Source organism: Carassius gibelio, chromosome B20 (assembly GCF_023724105.1).
Source record: "Carassius gibelio isolate Cgi1373 ecotype wild population from Czech Republic chromosome B20, carGib1.2-hapl.c, whole genome shotgun sequence".
Lineage (NCBI taxonomy): Eukaryota > Metazoa > Chordata > Actinopteri > Cypriniformes > Cyprinidae > Carassius > Carassius gibelio.
This window is the reverse complement of record NC_068415.1, coordinates 13,581,480-13,605,895: the sequence shown is the minus strand read 5'-3', so window position 1 is coordinate 13,605,895 and position 24,416 is coordinate 13,581,480. Positions and strand designations below refer to the sequence as shown.

The window sequence follows — 24,416 nt, the reverse complement described above, 5'->3', positions numbered from 1 at the left end:
CTATTATGCATGCAGTGTGAATGTGTGTTTCTGTATGTGTAAGACCAGAGTTGGCGTTACAACTGCAAACAGAGTCTGAGCCTTCCAGCCATGAACATGATATAAGCTCTCCTTTACATACACAAACAGACTAACACGCCACACCATCCGAAATCTTTCAGTCAAAACAGTCCCAAACCTCATAATCAGCAATACTCATGGCAGAAAGAACAGGTAACTCGAAATTCTACCAGTGCGTGTTCTCCTAGAAACCTTCCTCTCTCTTTCATTGTGCAAAAGGACTGTCTGTGCCATCCTTCTACAGTACTTCACTTCATCTTGCACAACCTAATACAAATGTCCCTTGAAATGCTAGTGATGGACACCTGCGGCACTGGCAAATCAGCATTCAACATATCACTCTCCTCACACAGCACATGTCTGTTTTTGAGTGTACTACCCAGCATGCTTTGTGCAAAGAAGGGGAATAAGGACTCCTCTGTCCAAACAGGAAACAAGCATATGAAACATGCCAGCAGAGACCACACTAGCCATTCAGAGAGTTGTAGCCTACTGAATGATGCTGCAGAGATGAAAAAGGGAACAGCAAAACACCAACACAAACTTAAACAGAGAGGCAAATCTCTATATTATATCCGTATGATTAGCAGACTTATATTTATCTCCAGACGCTGGCAAAATAAACAGCAGGGCATCCACAAGTGAAAAGCGAGACAGCTAAATGAATGCTGTTCTATGAATGCTAATACTATAGTACTTATTTTACTATACCACTGTTTTCAGATTTTCTTGCTGAATTTATAGCCATTGTTGAAACTAAATCTTTTCATTTTGAAGATTTCTGTTTTTATCCCCATTAAAAAGATGTAAACTGCATGTACACTACTTAATTTGTGTCAATTTGGGGCTTATTCGCTAATGGGAGGCTAATTCGCTCCGTTAATACTGCTTGAAGAAGTTTTACATCACTCATTTTATTCAAAAAGCACACCTTAACCAAGAAATTTGGAAACAATTTGTGTTTTAAAATGTTAAGATGTTGCCCTACATGTATGATTAGTCAAAAACATCAGCTCAATATTCTTATTTAGCAACAGTTAAGCACATTTTTAAACAGCAGCTTTAAAAAAACACGTTTGAGATATTACTGTGTGTAATTAATGTTGCACAGACCAAAATTATTCAAAATACATAATAAATTTACTCACATACATAATAATAATACTAATAAAAGCTTTTCGAAAACCATGTTAAAAATCCCACTAGCTTAAATTTGTAACCCAGCCTCACTGGAAAAACGTTATTGCCAAATAATATTGCGATGGTTCTTGTACATTTTGTGACACTTTTAAAGTTAAATGTCCAGTGAATGTCATTAAAAGTATGATCAATTTTATCTGAAATAGATGAACATGAATCTGGCAGCATTTAATTACATTGGTTGCGGCAGATCTAAAATGAAATGTCTGGTGAGTGGAGCTAAAAGGGTAAAGCGCTATCCTTTTTAAAAAATAATGTACCACCTACACTAAACCCTACCAATAGCGGTAACAACTGAAAACATGAGACAAAAACGAGTTGTTTATAAACAGCTGTTTGGTACAGTTTTGTATTGAATATCTCCATTACTCGCATAAAAAGGAGCAGCCAAATATTGTTATCAAGATGACTGCCAGATGAAATTAACGGACTGGAAGGGAATTTGTCTAAACATGACAGTGAGTCACAAGTACTCCAAGTGCATTTCTATATACACTTTTTTATTAATAGTAATGCAGCCAGGAGAACTGCAGCAACAGATCTTATACCTCTCTTATAAGTATCTAAAGTGGAGTTACACTAATAACGCTTGTGCTTCAGTTCCCTTTAGCATGCTTTTCCTCACAGTTCACAGCATGCGTGTCTGTACAAACAGTAGCACAGAAGGCGGGGGCCACGTTCTCTTGAAAGTGCACATTCAAGAAACCACTTGTCTTCTCTACTGTACTTCATTTTACTCAAGTCCACCATCCAACTTGCAAACATCTTTTACAAGTTCAGAGAAGCCTGTCCATTATTCTTATTCCAAGCAGAATATATTTTTTTCCTTACAAGAGGTGCACAGCAACCTTAGAGAAACTTTTTATATTTGAAGGTGAACAAGAACAGTAGTAAAGCTTTGTAACTGTAACTCAGTAACTCGATTCATATTCAGAGTACGAGATTTTGGTGTTCTGGATGATGCAAGAGAATTTGACTTTCGCAGATTTGATTATATTAATAAGTGTTTTGAGGACACATTGTCACAACACACCATTTCATTCCCTTTCTTTATCCCTTTCTCTCCTCTTTATATCTCTCTCTGGTAAACTCTTTCTCTCTCACACACACACACACACACACACTTCTATTGGTATTTAGGGCAGCCAGCATCCTCTAGTAGGAATCAATCCTCTGTGTGTGTGTGTGTGTGTGTGTGTGACATATAAGACATATTTCTGGGGCACTCCACCCTGTTCCCACTGGGACATTTGCGCACACACACACACACACACACACACACACAAGTGCTCATACAGAACATGGATGGTTGGCATTAAAGAGTGAAAAATCTTACGAATGAGATATGAAACTCAAATAGAAAGCATGTCACATCAACCATTCACATACACACTTAGTACTAGGCACTTACTTCATACTGCCTGCAAATCTCTGCCTGAGATTGTCAATTCATTTTAAAGACAAATTCACAATATTTTAAATAATTTACTTCAGTGCATTCTGGGTTATTCATACATACACATTACCATACACTCTAATTCAAAAGTTTGGGATCAGTAAGATTTGTTAATGGTTTTGAATGCAGTCTCTCATGCTCTCTAAGGCTGCATTTATTTAATAAAAATGCAGAGAACACGGTAATATTGTAGAAATTTCATTGCATTTTCAAAATAACTGCGTTCTATATGAATACATTTCTAAATGTAATTTATTCCTGTGATGCAAAGCTGAATTTTCGGCAGACATTAAACCAGTTTTAAGTGTCATATGATCCTTCAGGAATCAGCCTAATATGCTGATTTGGTAATCAGTTTGAGAACAGTTATTATGCTTAATATTTTTGTGGAAACAGATAAAAATATTTCTGAACAACACCATCAAAAGTACTGCATCCTTGCTGAATAAAAGTGTTAATTTCTTTTAAAAACAAACAAACAAAAAATCGTACTGACCCCAAACGATAGTGTACGCAGCAATATGATGCATCATACATGAACATTACCACTATTAATCTTTCAGGAAATATCATCTGCATAGATGCTTTAGATAAAGGCCTTGTCTGCATGCATGTGATGTCATTATAATTCTGACTTGCAAACGATTTACGTTTTCCAAGAACAATCGCAATAAGGTATAAATTCTGCTGACATTTACACAAAGATTAGGCCTCAAAAATATCAGAGAGAATCTAAGCGAACATTAAAACAACACAGCATTATTGCAGACCACTGATGCTTTTAAAACAAAACAACTGATTGCCACCCAAGATCATTACATACAAAGCCAAGTCTGTCAGTAAATTAACAACAACTGACAATGATAAATGTATCCATCTTGATGTATTTCACAGTGGTGAGTTTATCACTGTACCGATAAGAGAAGATAAATGATGGTCAGCATATTTCTCCTGACCAGACTCATGCATTCATCACGCAGGTTATTTACTACTGCAACTGGCCCATGCCCCACATACTGAGAGGATGCAAGAGCCGAAACAGATTGTAGCCTCTGTGCTTTGATGAACAGCGCTAGCCTTGGAGGGAAAGCATTACGAGAATATATGGCGGTAGGCACACACTACATAACCTACTTCTACAACAGTCTGTGAATCTAAAAACCTTCAAAGGAAATAGCCTGGGTCACACTTCACATTACAAGGTAATCTTATGAGTAAGTTCTGAGTAATACTTTAATGAACGACATGATGAAACCAAAATTTATTTTCTGACTCACAGCTAGGTCTCACAAAGTTGTGTTGGCCCTCTTGATGCTTTTACAACATGGTTCTATTTAGTTTAGAACACATTAGTTAACATTAACCATCAGTTATTTTCTCAGTTGTATTGCTCATTGTTAATAAGTGCATTTACTAGGACCTCATTGAAACTGAAAATATCTCATTTTTAAATTACTCATGTAAAAAAGCGTTAATTTTATTAATAATTGAGGCCTCTGTTATCCAACTAAAAGAAGATTTTCTATATGGACTGAGGCTGGATGATAAGAGTCATTGTAAACACAGGTATCCTGGAGGCAGGTGCAGTGGGACAGGTGTGTTGCATCCCTGACGACTCTTTCAGCGTCCCACTGGGAAGAAACACTTACAATGATCCAGCTCTTATGTTTCAGCTTATTATACAGCTTAAACCAGATTGAGTTGCTGTATAAGTTCACAACCTGCACAACAAGTTTGTCCGTTATGTGATTGAAATCAATGACTGCGATTCCGTTCCTTTTCGAACACGTTTCGGGCTTTTGTTTCGAAACTGCGCTCTTTTCTCTCGGACATAATGAGAAAGCGTCTAAAAATGTTCATTAAACATTGGACATATAGAATAATAACAAATGTTATATTTACAATAGACGGCAACCTTACAGCAAGCATCACAATAGAGTAGCTAATTGCAAAAGATAAACGCTTACCGTGCATATCGAGAAAGAGAACGACACAGTTTTATTGTGATTTCATAAAAACAGAGCCAGCGTAACCGAAAATATCCTCGGGTAACGGGAGACGTGTTGTTTTGGCATCCAGGTGAAGGAGCGGCTGTACCTGCTCACTGCAGAATAGACCGTGGACTGCGGCGTCGTTTCACTATCCACAAGTGATGATGGGGCTGACGTCACTGACAACAGCAGGGTGGGCGGAGCTTCGCGCGCACAGATGTGCACGAGGATTAGGACAAAATACCATGTCACTAAAATAATGTGACAAGTTCACGCTGTGGATTATAAATATCGAGCAGAGGGTCTGAACTGAAATAGCACGCCTGGAGATTAGAAGTCACTGATATGAAAATCTGTGCACATCTTAAGTGTAGTTTAGCGAGATCTTCACTGAGCAGCCACTGTATTTCAAGACGTTGCGGATTTTGTATTAAAACACTCCACTGTAAAACATAGCCTACTAAACCATCTTAAATTCGTCTGCTGCTGTCCCAGCCTTGGTTTAGTTAAGTTAGCTTTGGGTTGAAAAGTGTCCAGAACTACTCTAAAGTCATCTTCTCATACTGGTTTAAATTGTTTTTTTTTCGGCTATTAAACTATGAATATGAATTGAACGTACATTAGAATATTAATAGAATATTAAAGAGGAAATAAATATTAATTTACCCTATACCATAAAGTAAATAAACATGCATGTTTCTCTTTAATAGTCTTTAACCTATACATAGAAGTAACTGGGTCATATTAAGAGCTGTGTTTATATAATCTATGACCTCAGTTTCTCAATATTATTTCATGAATTCCATTCCATGTATAAAACACCTGAAAACTGCCTCCTACTTTTTATTTAGATGATTCAAATGCTTGGGGTCAGTAAGATTTTTAAATGTTTTACCAAGGCTCCATTTATTTACATTTAAAAAAGGCAAGAAAAAAATGGTAAAAACATTCATATTAAGAAATATTATAAAAGTTTCCTATTTTAATATAAGTAATGTAATAATACATGTACTGAATTAAGTAGAGACTTGTCATAGCACTTGGATATCATTGCTCTTTTGTTGGTTTTGATTGCTTCCATTGTCCTCATTTGTCATTTAGATAAAAGCTTCTGCAGAATGACTAAATGTAAATTTAATTTTTGTGATTCTTTGATGAACAAAAAAAAGGTTAAAAACAGCATTTATTTGAATACAAAATCTTATGTAACATTATAAATGTGGTTTATTGTCACTTTATCAATTTAATGCATCCTTGCTGAATAAAAATATTGATCTCTTTAAAAAATTGCAAAATTAGACTACATGAAATAACTTTAATCAATTTATTTATTATTATTAAAGATATATAATTTGCTATAAAGATATCAATTTTCTTTGGAGTGTTCTCTGCTGCCCTCTATTGCTAACAGTGACTAATTGCAAGGCAGCGGTCTTACCGCCTGCACAACTGCATTTGCAGACACTAATGGCACAAACATAAGACGATAAACAACAGCAAATCAATTATATTATTTTAATTGCGGATGGTTATTTGAAGATAAGTGGTTTAGCTGGTGAGAAGCATGTAAAATACACACACATGAAAAGTTCCGATGTATCTGAAGTCATCTAAATGTATCTCCAGAATCCATTTTGAGGCAAACCCCAGAACCAGAACCACATCAGCATGTCTCACCAAAGTCAGATCTTTTCAGCATCTTTAAAGGGGTCCCCTCAGCCTCATTTTCCTTTGAAGGGATTGTCTCTGTCCAGGCTGGAATTGGTTTCTAAAGACTGTTCACTTTCGGAGATTTTCCTGTACCTCCTTGAAGATCTGCACCTCTAGACTGGATGTGTCATACTCCTTCAGCATATCATACGGCCTCCACGGTTCTGCCCACTTCTGAGCATGCTCCATCATCTCCGGGGTCAAACATAGGTCAAAGCGGATACCCATAATGTTAAACTTGGGGCGCTCCCAACGTTTAGACCATGGCTTTGGCTTCATTTTTACTTTTAACTACAAGAGAAAGAGAGAAACAGACAGGAAACTATTTAAATGTAGTGGCTGAAAACCACAGGTGTACAATTTATCATTACTGAATGTTACAGATGATAAAAATCCTTACCGGATTGACCGGAACATCTCCTGTTATTTCATAATGTACAGGTTGCATGTCAAAGTCGAACGAGCTGTACTCAGGAAGAGCATCTCTCAAGTACATGAGATTGTCATCCAGTCTCTTTTCCAGCTTCAACACTTCAATCTTACGCATACGTGGATTGTACAATTCAAAGCATATCTCCACTCCTACAGTGAATGAAAATGTATTACTGTGCATTTGATAACAAAATGGCAACAAAAGTAAAAAAGCATTAGATTCCATGCATAGTGGATACTATGACTAAAGTGAAACCAGTACAAATCAGAACAGTAGGGTTGCAATTGCGGATTATGTTGATAATCAATTAATCTGTCAATTATGTCTTTTAATAATTTTTACTCTAGCATTTATTTTTATTTTTTTTATTAATTGTTGCAGCAACAGAACATATAATGCAACGAAACTAAAACAAATTAAAATGAAGCGTCACAAGTTGTTTTTTTTGTTTTTTACCTTGGCCATCAACAACATTCCGGAGTATAAAAGTAGCACCCAATCCTTTTCCAGAGCGCTGAATGCAGATTCCAACAAAGCGATTTAAGTTCTTATTCGCATGAACATCAGTCATGGTCACTGCTAAAATACTGCCTACATGAAACAATAAAGATAATATATAAGGAGGAACAGCAAAGGAAATTTTTCAATCACAAATCACCATAAAACGGAGGAGTCTTGCAGTGTAGTGTGTTACAATCATCAGTATTTCTTACCAACGTAAAACTCAGGAATGTTGAGAACTTTCCGTCTCTGTATCATGTCTTTCCGTTCTGCTGAAAATTTCACAGGGTTTGTGCGCTGACGAGGAGGGATGAACTCTGGACTCAAAAACCTAATCAGACATGTATTTTGTGAAGCAACTAAATTATGAAACATGCTACTATTAAACAGTTTATGATAGAAATATTAAACAGCTGACAGTAACATCCAGTGATGCAAACTTTGTCAAAAATTGGAAAATTCTGGCTACCTTTTAAATGGTTCATGGTATTTTCAACATTTTGGGCAATGCGAATGTTTGCATAGTTTGAAATAAAAATATTAATGGCAAACAGCTCAAAATGACTTCAGTAAATTAATTATTTTATTATTCCTTTAACAGTTACAGTCTTGCTTAAATTATGTTTTACCTAAAGAAGCTGTCGGGTGTAAACTAAAGTATAATCATATGCATTTACTCAAGATCAACACACATACCTTCGCAGAGATGCTTCTTTCTGTGTTTTGTCTATGATAACTGGTTTGGATGGAGGAGTGAATTTTGGAGGTCCATCTGACGCTGCTGCGTGCCTCGGTACAGACGTCGACAGAAGTCCTAGGAATAAAATAAATACGATGCATGTGTACAAATCATGTCAGGTATCAGTAATAGTAAACGTATTCATTACAACGGGCTGTAAACTCAAACTAACGCAGGGTTATTCACTTGAGTTTTAATGATCGTCTCATTAGAGGTCTTTTCTGTTTGTACTATGTACTGTCTAATATGGACTTGGTAATAGGGAATACAAAGCACAGTAACATACGTTGGTTCTGAGGGAAATGCCTTGAAATTCGTAGCAAGCTCATAATTTCTCTCGTCCTCTTTGTGCACGCCGCCATCATGTTCGACCTCTGACACTGACAGAGGAGTGTGTACAAGAAACATTCTGATTGGCCGTCTAACTTCAAGAACGATGACGATGACTGGCTGGATGATGTGAAAACTTAAATGTTTTATGCAGTACTAACTATTTTTATGTTAAATCTTTTGGAGCTCTAAACATGAGTGAAATTAATGTAACAAATTAGAAAATTCACTGTGTCACAATGAAGAATATATTCCATATTAGACCGTCCCAAACCAGATTTGGCTGTTATAAAGTATTCTCCAAGATTCATATAACGTTAGTGTATACAGGACAAAGGTGTCAGTGACGTGCCAGTGGCCAACTACCCACCCTCATATAGCCCTGAACTTTCATTTGAAGTCGTCTAAATTAATCTTTCATATGATTGGCCCTCAATTATCAGTCTCTCCATTTATTGTTTCCATTCAGATGAGATAGAGTCAGTTCCTGCGTCCCAATGTGCATACTATCCACCCTATCTGCCCTAAATAGCATTGAAAATTACTTATATCACATATAATTTAGAATAGATAGTGTGCACTTAGTGACACAGGCAGTGATATTTCTACAGATATGTGCGCATGCGCATAGAGGCTGGCCCTTGTGGCGGAAGGTTCGTGTTTAATCCACTGACGCACGTGGATCTGAGTGCCGTCTGCACTCTGCAGTGGTCAACATCATTCATTACACATCTGACGAGTCTACCAGAGAACAACTCGAGCAGCACTTGAGTAAGATACTTGCTTGCCATTTGGATGCAGATACACGTTATAAACATATTGGTTTTGCTATGTTACCATTACAGTATTTATTGTTAATAGCTGTGATATAATATGCACCGAAAAGTTTGTAAACTACTCGCAGGCTGTTAGTTACTTCCCGACAAACTTCTCAGTGTTCAGTTGGTATTTATTAGTATATGATTTCTTATTGTTTACAGTGCATACTTTTAAGAGTGTTTGTCGTTGTATTATTTATTCGTGCCATTTAAATTAAGTTGACCTTTCAGTCTAACCCATTAACACTATACTTTTAACTGAATAGGTGACCTCTGACTAGGCTGAGGTGATTGTCTGCCTTGTGATGCAACCCACAAATTATTTGTTTGACCCCTGACTTAGTTCATCCCTTATTCCACAAAGAAGCCAATTTTTACTAGTAGGCTAAAACATTTCTCTTTGAAATGAATTGACTAAGCAGAGATTCTTCTTCTTATTATTATTATTATTATTATTATTATTAACTGCTGATAAATTAAAGGTAAGTCAGGAAATGCTTTCCTTATTATTCCCCAGTATACATTGTGAAAATAGTATTCAGCACTAGTTATTAATAGTCTTTTTCTGTCTTTCTTTCAGGATCATGCCTGTCGTGCGGCTCTACAGAAGAGAGGAGACTGGGAAGGGTCGGCTTATACGAAGAATCGCACAACTGTATCCAGATGTCACGATAACATCAGAGCTTTGCTACAATGTAGAGCTGGACGGTGAGAGAATATTGTTCAAAAATAGCAAAAAGTTTACATCACATTTATTTGCATTGCATTTCACAATACATATTGTTTCAAAGCCATAATAAAAGAAAAATAACAGTCTAAATGCTGCAAAGTTCTTCAGTAGTGAAATGAATACAGTTATAGCTGTAAAGCAGCTCTAAAAACACTAGACATTATTCAACTCGCTTTTATAGCTAATCTATTTCAGCTTAAACTAGTTTAGTGTTGATAAAGTTTAGTTCAATAACTGTCATGGTTTTAGAGTTGATCATTTATGACACATTAAATTCAGCCATAAAGCAGATCTAAGGAAAGCAATAGTGTCATCATGTGGCTCAGTTTTGTTCAAGTGTTGTTCTCATACATTAATGTATTTCTTCATCTTTGTTATCTCATTATCATCTCTTTCTCTCCCAGGGTCTGACTCTTTGAGTGTGGAGCATAAAGATATTTTGTGCTGGTTGTTCAGTCCTCCTTATTCTGTCAGTCTGTCTGAGAAGCCTACTTTAAAGCCAGAGGATGGGGCAAGACTGGTGGAGATTGGACCCAGGTAACCTTTACCTACCACTGTCTTATCATGATGGTAAGGTATTGTGATCTTTATTAATACTCACTCACTTTTTTCAATTATATCTTGACCTTTGTAGGTTGAACTTCTCCACTGCTTGGTCCACCAATGCAGTATCCATCTGCAGAAGTGCAGGCCTGAGCCGGGTGACGAGAGTGGAGCTCTCCCGCCGGCATTTGATCAAGGTCAGCAGAACCGCTTTAAATAGCTTTACATGTCAGTAAGATTTTTTTTCCACCCATTTTGATTAAAAGCTCTCTCTCTCATCTAGCCCCAGGAAGGACATAATGGTGTATTGAAGGAGGAAGAGATGGAGAGACTGATTTGCTGCTTGTATGACAGTATGACCGAATGCATTTACTCCCAGCCAATCACGTCTTTTGCTGTTGATATTCGGCCACAGGAAGTATTCGAGGTGGACATTCTAGGAAAAGGTCGTACTGCCTTAGAGAAGGCCAATGATGAACTTGGTAAGAAATGTTTTTGTAGTCTGAACCACATTTCCTCTTAAGAAAAAAAAAAAAAAAAACCTTGATACTGAGAACTTGGAGTAGTGTTGTCAATAGGCCTGGTACTTCGATACCAGGTCGGTAAAAAAAAAAAAATGTTTTGGTACCAAGGTTTTTTTAAGTACCGGTGGTACCGAGTACCCGGTCAACCCGGTTCTTTATGCACTATCCAAAAGGTGCGTAGATGCGCTCTCTTCATAAAAGCACTGAGATGTGACAACATCCAAAGGAGGAAAAACACCAACTAACAAAATACTTTAAAGACAGACACTCAGATAAAATGAAAGTTCTAGCAAGTTAGTTTAATTGTGTTTCCCATACATTTATTTATTTGTGCCACATTATCAAAACTGACAGCCACAGATAGATTTTCCAAAAGGCTTTGACTTTGTTGAAAAAAACATGAGCACTGTATGAGACAAAGTCGAAAAACAACGTGGGTGTTTTTATATCACTGTATATCTTAGTGGTCGACCGATATATTGCCTAGGCCGATATTTGGCATTTATCAAATATCGGCATCAGCAGATACGTTTTTCTGCTTGGTCGATGTGTTTGAGGCGGGACTTTTATTTTGATGGCACACCTGAGCCCACACAGTGCTCACACTCTCTCTCTTGTTCGTCGTCGCCGTTAACAGTTCTGTCTAATACGGATAGAAGTCTGTCTAATTATCAGATAGAAAGGTCAAACAAAGGAATGAATGTATAGAGAAAGTATTATAACGATTGCTTTTATATCAGGCCTATTAGTAATAGAAAGGCAAACATTATTACTTTCTCGTTTGACATCAGCATTAAGCAAATATGCATTTATATAATTTAAACAAATCTTTCAATGTCTAATGACCATTTAATTTCACAAACCTTGCAAACTCAGTCGAATCCAGTTGTATGTGTATCCAGCATGATCGTGTGTTCTCTGTGTGACAGTCTGTCCATGTCAATCGAATGCTTTAAACTTTAAACTCGTGAGCAGTTCTGGGCTTTTTTTATTTTATTTTATTTTTTAGCTAACTTATGTTATTCTTGGCTTTAAAATTCAAAAGCCCTTTAAAATTAAATATGTACACAGTTTGGTTTAAATAAAAATATAGTAAAAAAAAAAATTAATTGGCATGTTTTTGTGTTTTGCTTTGGTACCGAAATTGGTACAGAGAACCGTGGATTTTCACTGGTATCAGTACCAAATCCTGAAATTTTGGTACTGTAACAACAGTACCTTGGAGTACCATGGTTTTACCTAATGAGAGACAGATTTATCAGCCTATAGTTAGTCTTTAAGACACTATCCACATCATCCCATTGGCAAAATAACAGAAGATGAAAAATATGGGAAAATTCCCATATTAAAATCTGTTAAGTACTAGAATAACCATCTGATGATGTCGTCTTTTGATTTTAACATTATATTACAAATACAAGGATATAAAACCAGTTGCAGTATCACATGAATTACATCAAAATGACATTATTCTTAAAGACTAAAGAGACTGTAATATTGGAAAAATGATTTAATCAACTACTTTAAGAACTGTGTGTAGTCAGTATTCAGTGATGAGATCGGCAACTCTTCTACAAATAATGATGCAGTATTTTAAGGTCACATGAGGTTTAACATGATTAGAGGAAGAGTAGATGTCACGAGATAAGAGGGGCCTATTTGATTAGATCACGAGGTGTGTGAAAGGAAAGAATGAATGACTGTTTGAGAGACGGTATGCCGGTTGGTCACACCAAAGCTCATTGCCTACATCTCAGATTAAAGAAGGACTACAAGCATGTGATATCCTTAACAGTCCTTTAAAATGTAAATGTAGGCCTATTTCTGTTTTAAGAAGGAGTCAGAATAGGTTTTCTACATAGAATTGGCCTTTTTATTTAGTCTGACCATTTTCTCAGATGAGGTTTTGTTCTTTGATGCCGTACACTACTGTTTAAAAGTTTGGCATCAGTAAGTTTAATTTTTTTGTAAAGAAATAAATATTTGTATTCAACAAGGAGTAAAGCCAAATTAAATTGATCAAAAATGGCATTAATGATGTTAACATTATAAAATAATAAAATATGTGCTGTTCTTTTGAACATTCTGTTAAGCAGCAGTTTTCTGTTTTCAACATTGATAAGAAGAAGAAATGTTTCTTTAGCACCCAATCAGCATATTAGAATGATTTCTAAAGGATCATGTGACACTGGATTAATGGATTCTGATCATTCAGATTTACCATTGCAGAAAGAAATGATATTTCAAGATATATTCAAATAGAAACTCATTTTAAATTGCAGTGATATTTCACAGTGTTACAGATTTTACTGTATTAGTCTCACCATCGTCAAACGTTTGAACAAAAGTTTATGAAATATCTCTCTGTTTTGATAGTTTTAACTGCAGTTTTACTTCAATTATCCAAAAAAGCAGTACAGATTTGTATGTGTCGCTTACAATAGCACTTTTTTTTAAAACAGTTAATTTGTTTATGCTATTATTACAAATCAATGTAAACATCATTATTGTAGTATCAAAAGTAACCGTTTCCAGTACAATAGTAAATGCATTAAGAACAGTTTCATGCACTTACAGAAATTGTATGACTTGTAATAATGTTCCTATCTACTTTATATTTCCCTTAAGAGCAGGCGCTGCCATTTGTAAATTTTATGGGACTTGCTTCTGGTGTCATTCACTTCCAGCCTTTTTTTAGCTTTACAAAACGGCTTGTTTTACTGTTTGGTATTACAAACTGGTGTCTTGTCTTATATTGTTTTAATGTGTTATATTAATAATGAACTAACTAGTTTGTAGTGTAAACAGTTTAGCCATTTACTGCACTTTGGTAGTCTTCTCATTATTTCCCCACTGTCGCTAATGAACTGGAAGTCTCACACGTTCACAGAACGTCTGTCTCTTTTTCTGCATGTATGAGCAGGGTTGGCGTTCGACTCTTGGGATCTGGACTACTACACTGCACTCTTCCAGAGGGTGAGAAGGAATCCCACCAGTGTAGAATGCTTTGATCTGGCTCAGTCCAACAGGTGCGTGCTCTCCAGAGAATAAACACCAAGGGAAGTCTTTAATCTGCAATAGACATGGACAATGACAATCTCATGCTCTCTCTCTGTCCTGCAGTGAGCACAGCCGCCACTGGTTCTTCCGAGGGCGAATGATCATTGATGGAGAAGCGCAGGAAGAGACACTCTTTAGTCTTATTATGGGCACTCAGCACCATAGCAACCAGAACAATGTCATCAAATTCTGTGACAACAGCAGGTTAGATGCTTCACTGTGAAAGTCAACCCATTTAAACAGTGCTTGGGCAGAATGTCTCAATATGTGGTTCTTGTGTGTTTGTAGTGGCATTAAAGGCATGGAGATGGAGTGTATGTATCCCACAAACCCTGCGCAGGCCTGTCCATATAAAACCCGGCATGCTACCCGACACATCATCTTCACTGCAGAGACGCACAACTTCCCCACTGGTCTGAGCCTAAATACGTTTAACTTGATTGCTTATTTACAAATGTGCAGAGGCCAACCTAAATTAATTTAAATGAGAATTAAAATAGTTATTACTGACAGCATGGTGAATAAGCAAAATATCAAATGCAGCAATTAAGCATTCAAATATTTTTGCTAATATTTCAATAATATAATGCATCGAACAGTGCTATGCTTTAGAAATAGTAATAATTATATAATTTTATATCAAGAATTAGCTTTCATTTGTATATTTTATTTTATTTTAATTTCTTAAAATAACTTCAATAAAGTTAAATAAAGTCGCGTAAATGTATTTTATTTTGTGCAATGTAATATTTTATGATTTCTTTATTTTTATTTTTTGTTGACAATTTCAACAATAATAAAGTTTATATTTGTGTCATAAAATGCTGTTTATTATGCGCAGGTGTTGCTCCATTCAGCGGAGCCACCACAGGTACTGGTGGACGGATCAGAGATGTGCAGAGTGCTGGAAAGGGTGGTCATGTGATCGCAGGCACTGCTGGGTACTGCTTCGGCAACCTGCATATCCCAGGTAAACCCTTAAACTCAGCTCAGTTCATTCTTAGCCATATTTTGTTTCAAAAGCAAATATTCCCATATCTGGATCTTTTCTCTTCTCAGGGTTTGTGCTCCCGTGGGAGGAGGAAGGATGGGAGTACCCATCCAGCTTTGCTCCTCCACTCCAGGTGGCCATAGAGGCCAGTGATGGAGCCTCTGACTATGGAAATAAGTTTGGGGAGCCAGTTCTAGCAGGTGAAATAGAACAGGACAGTTGTCATCTGGTTATTTGGAGTTATTCGCTTGTATTTACAGTTGTTTATTCGTTCTTTTGTTTCCCATTAAGGCTTTGCTCGTTCCTTTGGGATGCGTTTGGCTAACGGTGAACGACGGGAGTGGATCAAGCCGATCATGTTCAGTGGTGGGCTAGGCTCTATTGAGGACCAGCATGTGAAGAAAGAACAGGCTTCACCAGGTACACAAGGAGTAATATACACCTAATGCACCATAATTAGTTTCAGAATTTCCATTTAGAAATTGATTGATTTATTTCTGTAGTGGCGAAGCTGAATTTTCTGCCACCATTACTCAAGTGTTCACTGTCACATGATCTTTCAAAAATCATTCTGATGTGCTAATTTTGGTGTTCAAGAGTCATTTCTTTATATCAATGCTGAAAACAGTTACTGCTATTTTGTGGAAACCATAATACAATTTTCAGTTCAAAAGAAACCGTATTTATCTGTACCGCTGCTTTCATTTCATTTCATTCATTTGATTTAATGTATCGTTTTTGAATAAAAGTATTAATTTCTTTAAAAAAAAAAAAATGTAATGACAACAAACTGCACTGTAGTATATACAAACTGCTTTTTTCTCTTTATTCATTCTGCCATTTTTTTCCTCTTGTCCCGGGCAGGTATGGAGGTGGTGAAAATTGGAGGTCCTGTATACAGGATCGGTGTTGGTGGGGGAGCTGCCTCTTCTGTACAGGTACACGAAAATTTCCACATTAAAATTAATTTACAAGATGCTCTAAAGTTCAAGGTTTTATGTGTTTACAGAGAATGTGTAGGTGTTGCATATTTTTTCAAAGACTTTGCAATGAACGTAATATGTACATATATGTATGTATGTATGTATGTATGTATGTATTATTGTAGGTTCAAGGTGATAACTCCAGTGCCAGGGATCTTGGCGCAGTCCAAAGAGGAGATGCTGAAATGGAGCAAAAGATGAACCGGGCTCTTAGGGCCTGCCTGGAGAGAGAGGAAGGAAACCCCATCTGCAGCATTCATGACCAGGGTGCTGGGGGTAATGGTACGGATGAAATAATTTTTTTTTATTTTATTTCCCTACTCAACAACACATGTGTTATAATGTATAAAAACATCTTGTTATTTGTGTAGGTAATGTGTTAAAGGAGCTGAGTGAGCCTGCTGGTGCCATTATCTATACTAGCAAGTTTAAGGTGAGATAAAGTCTTTAATAAAATGTCTGTATCTTCATTTTCATGTCAAAATATTTAATATACATATTTTACCTAAATATTCAGAGAGGTGACCCCACCCTCAGTGTTTTGGAGCTGTGGGGGGCGGAGTATCAGGAAAGTAATGCTCTGTTGCTCCGCCCCTCTGACCGGAGCTTCCTCGAGAGGGTGTGTCAGAGGGAGAAATGTCCTGTCGACTTTGTGGGCAAGATAACTGGTGATGGCAAGGTGAGTCAAACTACCTTTTTGTAGCTAAAAATGTTTTTTGGGCCACTTCTTGACACTTCTTGCTCATGTAAATGTATTGCTCTTTAGATTTTGTTGGTGGATGACCTGTGTAAACAGACCAATGAGCTTGATACTGGCCGGTGCCCTGTGGATCTGGAGCTGGATTGGGTCTTGGGAAAGATGCCACAAAAGGTTTAAACTTTACCAGACATGGCCTAAATCTGCTCAAGACTTCATTAAGAAATTGACAAAGTTAGAAATTGTGGTACAGTGCACCCTCTCTTGGCTGGTTTTTGTACTGCAGTGTCTAGTCTCCCAAATTTAAGTGATCAAATTACGCTTTTTGGATTTACGTTTATATTGCTTTCCACTCAATCAGGTCTACATATCGTTTTAGGAGTTTGTATTGGAGCGAATGGCTGTGTCTCTGCAGCCTCTCTCTCTTCCTGTGGGTCTTTCTGTTCTTCCAGCTCTGGAGAGAGTTCTCCGGCTGCCTGCAGTGGCCAGTAAGCGCTACCTCACCAACAAGGTACAATACTCACTGCTTAGCACATGCATAATAATATATGACTTTTGCATTACATGTTAAAAATTAAATGTAATCCATTTTACGCAAAACCCTCTGTTCCAGGTTGATCGATCTGTGACTGGTCTGGTTGCTCAGCAGCAGTGTGTGGGTCCTCTTCACACTCCACTGGCTGATGTAGCTGTTGTTGCCCTGTCTCCGTTCAGCCTCCAGGGAGCAGCCACGGCGATAGGCGAGCAGCCAATCAAAGGGCTGGTGTCACCAGCAGCTGGGGCTCGTATGGCTGTGGGAGAAGCTCTCACTAACCTGGTGTTTGCAAGAGTGTCTGCTCTCAAGGTGAAGAAGCCTTTGCATTTTTTAACATGTTAAAGGTATGGTTCATCCAAAAAAAAATCAAATTCTGTCATTAACTATTCATCCTCGTGTGGTTTCAAACCCAGAAGATCTTCAAAACACAAATGAACATATTTTTGATTAAAAAAAAAAAATGTTATTCAACATTTTCTTTTCATGTCAGTCTTTGATGTGCATTCACAACAGTACCACTGCATGAAACAGAAGAGAAGAAATTGTTGAAAAAAGTCATTATTTTTGTTTTCTTGGTGCAAAAAGTATTTTTGTGGATTCATAAAAATACGGATGAACCACTGATGGCACATGGACTATTTTAACGATGCGCTTACTACCTTCCTGGGCCTTTAACATTAGTACCATTGCTGTTTATGCAGGGTCTGAAAGCTCTCGGGTTTCATCAAAATTATGTGTTCCAAAGACTAAGTTCTTGCAGGTTTGGAATAACACGAGTAATTAATGAGAGAATTAAAATTTTTGAGTGAAAAATTAAGTGACTGGTGCATTAAAACTGGGGGAAAAAAACAAGTACTTGTCACCTAAGGATATCTGTGCATATCTTCTCAGGATGTAAAGTGCAGCGGTAACTGGATGTGGGCTGCCAAGCTGCCAGGAGAGGGAGCGTGCCTGTGGGAGGCGTGTCAGGCCATGTGTATAGTGATGGGTCAGCTGGGAGTGGCTGTGGATGGGGGAAAAGATTCACTCAGCATGGCTGCACGTGTCAGTGGAGAAACTGTCAAGGCCCCAGGTACCAGTGTTAAGCGTATCTGAAGTAGGGATGGAAAATAGTCGATTCTTCTAACACACAAAAAATGAAAGTTGGTCACGTCACTTGTTTTATATGCTGTTCTTTAAAATTCAAGGTTAGTAAGATACGTTTTTATTAATAAATTTAATAAATTAGATTTAAATTTAATAAATCGAAGTAAATGCTGTTCTTTTGAACACACTATTCATCTGAGAATCCTGAAATAAATGTATCACAGCTGTTTTACTTCAGTTGGGTTCACTAGTACTCAACTAGACACCTGCCCTAGTTGTATGTGATTTTTATTCTACAGTAAATAAGACATTTCCTGCATGCATTTTATGCCAGACTACAAACTGCTCTCCTTGTGTTTTTAGGCTCGCTGGTTATCTCTGTGTATGCTGTGTGTCCTGATATCACAGCTACTGTGACCCCTGACCTGGACGACCCTGATGGCAAAGGTTGATCCTAAATCTTTACCACTTTTGGCACTTTTAACCTCTCATATCTTATATTTCTGCTAGTCGATACTAGTGTGTTCATCTCTCACATGCACTCTCTTCCTTTATCAGGTGTGCTTCTGTATGTGCCAGTGAGCTCAGGTAAATACAGGCTGGGCGGCTCTGCTCTAGCTCAGTGTTATGGGCAACTTGGAGACAGCAGTCCAGATCTGGATCAGCCAGAAAAACTCTCTGCTTGCTTCAACACAACACAAGCATTGATTCAGGGTCCGTATGTGCTGCTATTATATATATATATATATATATATATATTTTTTTTTTTTTTAACTTTATCCATTAACTGATCTAGGAACAGTTTTTGCTCCTTCTCAAATAGGGCCAACTCTGTCAATTCCCAAAGCACAACAGCATTTTGTCCCTATACAATCTGTTGATTTTAATTTTATATTGCAGATCGACTACTGATTGCAGGACATGATGTCAGTGATGGAGGGCTCATTTCCTGTCTACTGGAGATGGCCTTTGCAGGGAATCGTGGGATAGATGTTGACATGCCTTTAGAAGGCGTTGATGGTTAGTAAAAAAAAGCTAGTTGTGTCAGCCATCATAAGCCAGTTTCCATCTACTTTTTGTTACAGTCTGTATAGGTTTTTTTCACATAAAATGAGTAAACTGATTTGAGGTTTGAGGTGTCTCCGAAAAAAAAGTATTTTGGTATTATTTATGTGCTATTAGCGTATTCATATTTTTAGTTAGTTTTTATGTAAATCTGTGTTTTACTAGTCTACTAGTCACTTAACTGTGCACATCCTTATTTGTGTGTGATTATAATTTTTTTATTATTTTGTTTATTTTTTTATCCAAGGGAAGACGTTTCATTATCTTTATTAAGGAAATATGAAAGATACCCCATGATTTACTCAGACTCAAGCCATCTTAGGTGTACAGTAAATTACTTTTCTTCTTTCAGACGAATACAATTAAAGTTATATTAAAATTGTCCTGGCTCTTTCAAAGTTTAGAATGACAGTGAATAGGAATATTCCACACAGCTCTAGTGGTTTAATAAAAGCCTTCTGAAGCGAAGCGATTCATTTGTGCAAGAAAAATATTCTTAATTAAATTCTTATAAAATATAATCTCTAGCTACCGCTAACTGTTGCACGCCTGTTCATAAGAGTGTGGCAAATTAGTGCGAGTGTGTGTGTGTGGGGTGGGGTTCAGATTATTAGAATTTTTCACAAGATTTGCAGCTTCAATGGAAACATAACTATAGATATTTACTCATGTACCTCCTCATTCCTCTCTTTCAGTGATGGAGGCTCTTTTTTCAGAGGAGCTAGGTCTGGTTTTGGAAGTGTGTGAGAGAAACGCATCGACTGTCTGTCAGAGATACACACATGCTGGTCTCCTATGTCACAGAATTGGCAGAACATCGGGTTTTGGACCCGATGCCAGGGTGAGCGGAGTCACCTAAAAGCATATGCATGGATTAATGGAGCTCAGTGGAATATTATTGGAGCTCAGTGATTGCAGAGAAAGCATTTAAAAACTGCTGATTTCTTCTCCATATGGTCTTGTAGGTCAAAGTGTGTGTGTGTGGACAGGAAGTGCTGAATGAGCGTCTACCCACACTTCGGGCGATATGGGAAAGCACTAGTTTTCAGCTGGAGCGATTGCAGGCTAATCCACTGTGTGTCCAAGAGGAAGAAGAAGGGCTTGCTTCTCGCACACAGCAGTACCTCAAGCTCACCTTTGACCCCTCCCAAACACCCGTCATTAAAGAGCTCTGTGAGACCATGAACCCATTTCACAATCTTGAATCTTTCCCATATTCATACTTGACCTTTATGTTAAAATATATGACTTGTTTCAGCTTCAGGGAAACCTTGCGCAGCTGTTATGAGAGAGGAAGGCAGTAACGGAGACAGAGAGATGTCTGCTTCTCTGTTCATGGCTGGATTCGAGGTAAAGATACACCTACACAAAGAAAGATTCAATATTCATTCAAATTCAATATTTTTTAATATATTCAAATAATTTAGGTGTAATGTTTGTTCACCAATATCACATATGCTGCTTGTTTGCTTTTAAACTTTTTCATTTTACACTGCTAACAAGGCTGAGTTGAATTATTTTGACATTTGACTTTTTTTCTTGTATGATCTGTAGGTGTGGGATGTCACGATGCAGGACCTGTGCTCAGGCTCCATGACCCTTGACCCCTTTCGAGCTGTGGTGTTTGTGGGTGGTTTTAGCTACGCAGATGTGCTGGGCTCAGCTAAAGGTGAAAATCACACTATTGCATGTTGCAGCAATCTTACATATCACTGCTGAACTGTCTGTTAGTTTTGCTCCATAATGATAACAAGCATTAACTCATTCCCACCATTGAATGTTCATATGACCTTAGATTTGTGACTCAGGTCATAGGTTATTTAGTAGTGGCCTTGACACTCTGCCGACTGAAAATGTCTGCATCTTAGCACTTGCTCTCCAGCTGATGATCAAAAGCTTTGACTTTTTCTTATTCACCAGGGTGGGCTGCCACAGTGACCTTTAACCCCAAGGCTCGTGAGGAGTTTGAGCGCTTCCGCAATCGTGATGACACTCTAAGTCTAGGAGTGTGTAATGGGTGTCAGCTCATGGCTTTGCTTGGCTGGGTGGGTGAACGTGAGGATGGAGGTGAGAGAGAAACATTTTAGTTTCGCCATATGTAAATACCAACAACAGCCTCAAGAATTTACCTTGTCCCTACTTTTATTTTAATAAATGACATATTTTTTTGTACATTTTTATCGTAGGTTCTGATGTTACTCTGACCCATAATAAGTCTGGTCGGTTCGAATCGAGGTTTGTGAGTGTAGGTATCCTGCCCTCTCCAGCCATCATGCTTGAGGGAATGGAGGGATCTGCTCTGGGCGTTTGGGTCGCACATGGAGAAGGTTAGAAATATGTTCATTGTAACACTATACTTGACAGCTGCATTTACTGCTGTTGCAAGTGAGTTCCAAATGTATGAGACCACTAGAAAAATAAGGAAAAGATCATATTTTTTTGTTTTATATAAGATGTACTTTTTAATCACATATTTTTTTTAATGATAAATTATTAGACTTTTTAATAATTATTTTTATTATAAATCATTATAAATAGTAGTGGCCAAAATTAGAACACCTGACAGGTCTAAAAATATTAGCTTTTTATTTGTTTTTTTGGCCTCCAAAACCAATGTTCATGAAACATGCAAATGGTTAGAAATATCAGATGAATTGAGTTGTACTGTTTTTATCCCCTTTTAACTTTAATATTTGATATGTCCACCTTTTGCAGCAATTACATCTCTCTGTAGGTGTCAATATATTTCCTGAGAATTTCAACACTAATGCTTTTCCACCCATGCCTTCTGCAGCTCTAGCCAAAGGCTTTCCTTTGAATGTATCAAAGATTTGTCCAGTTTATTTTCAAACTCAACTCAAATTTGCTTGATGGGGTTGAGGTCCTAATTTGAGGGGGCTATTCCATCATTTTCAATGTTTCCTTCCATCGCAGGTATTTCTGGCAATAGTTAGAAGGATGTTTAGTCATTTTCCTCTAGGAAAAATAAATCCAGTCCCAATAAGATGACTCCTAGAAGGTACTCTGTGCCTCACCAGAATATTGTGGTATAGTTTCTTATCCATGGTGCCATCAATGTTCACTAAGTCACCTGTTCCTGAGGCTGAAATGACACCCCACACCATAATACTAACCCCTTCATGTTTTTTTTTTTTTAATCTCTCCCTTTCCCTCTGTCAAACATGCGCTCTACGCTTGCTCTGTTCAAACTTGGACTCATCACTCCACAACACATTATGCCAATCTTCCTTTGTCCGTTTTTTTGTGTTCTTTTGCAAATTCAAGCATATCACTCTATTTTTCTCTTTCAGTAATGGCTTTTTTACTTCTATTCTGCGAACAAGTCCTCCTTCTCCCAGTTTCCAGTGCACGGTTCTTGAAGGGTCTGTCTGAAAGTTTCAGTTCTGGTGTGAATTGGTGGCATCAAGGTGGTCTAAAGTCTGAGTGCTTGGACTACATCTCACATCCTTGGCTATGTGGCAGTAACTCCAGCCAGCATCAAAATGGGGCTTTATTTGAACCTGTTGCTCACTCATTAGCTCCTTCTTCACCTTAGCCATGTTCAAAGAGCAACATGTGCTCTGTACATCATAGGCTTTGTACATCCAAAAGATTCACACAGCTGTGTCCTAAGACTCTTGCCTCACCATCAGTTTAACCACGATCACACCTGACAATGATTACACAAGTAATTTGGCTTCTTCTGTGAAGGAACATGATTGTGTGACATTGACAGTGGAATAGGCCTAGCTTGTTTTTTTTTTTGTAAGGAAAATGACCTAAATCTCCTAATGATGGCTTTATTCTATGGTTTATAGAGCATAATGATGACTTAATATAATAATTGCTGTTAATGGTGTTCATAGTCTGTTTGATTTCATCTTTAATTGATTTTTTTCCGTTTAATTGATTTTCTTCGCTCTGGAATGGCATTCCTTCTCCTGATGACGTCAGTTTAACAGCTTGGCAAACTTCACCAACTGTTAGTGAGAGATGGAGAAGATAAGGGTTAAAATTAAACCCCGACCTCTATTCAATATTCTGTTTCAGTTGGAAATATGTCACTACACTGAAGTAAAGTTGGCAGCAATTTCTGGTTCACAGACTTTAAAAACTCCTCTCTTTTTTTCTATAGGTCTGATGCAGTTTCGTTCTCCTGAGGCTCAGAAGAAGCTGATCAGTGCCTCTTTGGCTCCTCTGCGTTATGTGGATGATTTGGGAACCCCGACTGAAATCTATCCCATGAACCCCAACGGTTCTGCTCAAGGCATTGCAGGCATCTGCTCAGCAGATGGCCGTCACCTGGCTATGATGCCCCATCCAGAGCGGGCCGTGCTGGGCTGGCAGTGGGCTTGGGCCCCTCAGCACCTCAGGGGATCAATTGAGGCCTCACCGTGGCTTAGCATGTTCCGTAATGCTGCAGTCTGGTGTCAGAGCTCCTAGAGATTTGCTACTGTACAGTTGTGTCAGACAACTAAACAAATAGGCTAACTAGACAACTTTAAGGGATAGTTCACCCAAAAAATTTTTAGATCCTTCATTCCAACATACAGACTTAGTTTGTATTCAAGTAGACTTCAGAAGTAAAGTCCTGCTGGAAACTGATGCCTCAACATATACATCTTTATTGAGCATTTTTGAAATATAATTCAAATTTAATGGCTGATTATGACCCATTTTCCATTTAAAAATCCAGAATATACATTCCAGAAATTAACTTTGCACTGAGAAAAGTTTTGTTTCTAAAACACTAAATTAACGTGCTACATGAATTGCATTATCACCATTTATTTAAAAAAGCAAAATATACATTGCTGAAAATATTCAACTACAAGTATTTGATGAAACGCTGCAAACACACTTCAAAGCATTAAATTCAAAGCATTCAATAAATTCCTGATTATAAAATGTTTGGTGTGTGTGTGTGTGTGTGTGTGTTTAAGGGAAAATGCGCAGCTAGAATC

The 24,416-nt window shown here is 37.6% G+C and overlaps 3 protein-coding genes across 3 annotated transcripts in view; 1 reads left to right on the top strand and 2 right to left on the bottom strand.

The window, feature by feature from the left end:
- The window catches only part of LOC127984280 (intersectin-2), a 47,191-nt gene extending 42,344 nt beyond the window's left edge, over window positions 1-4,847 (bottom strand). The window contains exon 1 of the mRNA XM_052586859.1: window positions 4,684-4,847. The gene's annotated coding sequence lies outside the window, so the exon portion shown is untranslated. The remainder of the gene's footprint in view (window positions 1-4,683) is intronic.
- Window positions 4,848-6,208: 1,361 nt separating this feature from the next.
- On the bottom strand, window positions 6,209-8,539 carry LOC127983476 (39S ribosomal protein L19, mitochondrial). Its single transcript, XM_052585681.1, has 6 exons — window positions 8,377-8,539; window positions 8,048-8,165; window positions 7,564-7,682; window positions 7,307-7,441; window positions 6,818-6,999; window positions 6,209-6,708 (listed from the first exon to the last, which is right to left on the bottom strand). Exons 1-6 carry the CDS (start codon window positions 8,453-8,455, stop codon window positions 6,487-6,489), a joined length of 855 nt encoding a protein of 284 aa, XP_052441641.1. The 5' UTR covers window positions 8,456-8,539; the 3' UTR covers window positions 6,209-6,486.
- A 515-nt stretch (window positions 8,540-9,054) lies between these two features.
- LOC127984082 (phosphoribosylformylglycinamidine synthase) lies at window positions 9,055-24,360 on the top strand. Its single transcript, XM_052586557.1, has 29 exons — window positions 9,055-9,191; window positions 9,819-9,946; window positions 10,373-10,505; window positions 10,603-10,708; window positions 10,795-10,993; window positions 13,959-14,064; window positions 14,159-14,299; window positions 14,384-14,508; window positions 14,937-15,065; window positions 15,155-15,286; window positions 15,378-15,506; window positions 15,951-16,024; window positions 16,195-16,351; window positions 16,441-16,502; window positions 16,587-16,748; window positions 16,836-16,940; window positions 17,146-17,277; window positions 17,380-17,610; window positions 18,193-18,373; window positions 18,751-18,834; window positions 18,946-19,101; window positions 19,288-19,407; window positions 20,148-20,293; window positions 20,418-20,625; window positions 20,711-20,802; window positions 21,007-21,121; window positions 21,373-21,519; window positions 21,639-21,779; window positions 23,588-24,360. Exons 2-29 carry the CDS (start codon window positions 9,823-9,825, stop codon window positions 23,893-23,895), a joined length of 3,945 nt encoding a protein of 1,314 aa, XP_052442517.1. The 5' UTR covers window positions 9,055-9,191; window positions 9,819-9,822; the 3' UTR covers window positions 23,896-24,360.
- Window positions 24,361-24,416: the final 56 nt, after the last annotated feature.

Bases quoted from the DNA above. Each gene is read 5' to 3' on its own strand.
- LOC127984082 (XM_052586557.1), top strand. From the start codon at position 9,823: ATGCCTGTCGTGCGGCTCTACAGAAGAGAGGAGACTGGGAAGGGTCGG. The intron at 16,025-16,194 runs GTACACGAAAAT...GTATTATTGTAG, and splicing joins GAGCTGCCTCTTCTGTACAG to GTTCAAGGTGATAACTCCAG. The intron at 18,374-18,750 runs GTACCAGTGTTA...TTGTGTTTTTAG, and splicing joins AGAAACTGTCAAGGCCCCAG to GCTCGCTGGTTATCTCTGTG.
- LOC127983476 (XM_052585681.1), bottom strand. From the start codon at position 8,455: ATGATGGCGGCGTGCACAAAGAGGACGAGAGAAATTATGAGCTTGCTA. The intron at 8,166-8,376 runs GTATGTTACTGT...TTTTATTCCTAG, and splicing joins GCATTTCCCTCAGAACCAAC to GACTTCTGTCGACGTCTGTA. The intron at 6,709-6,817 runs GTAAGGATTTTT...TTTCTCTTGTAG, and splicing joins GAGATGTTCCGGTCAATCCG to TTAAAAGTAAAAATGAAGCC.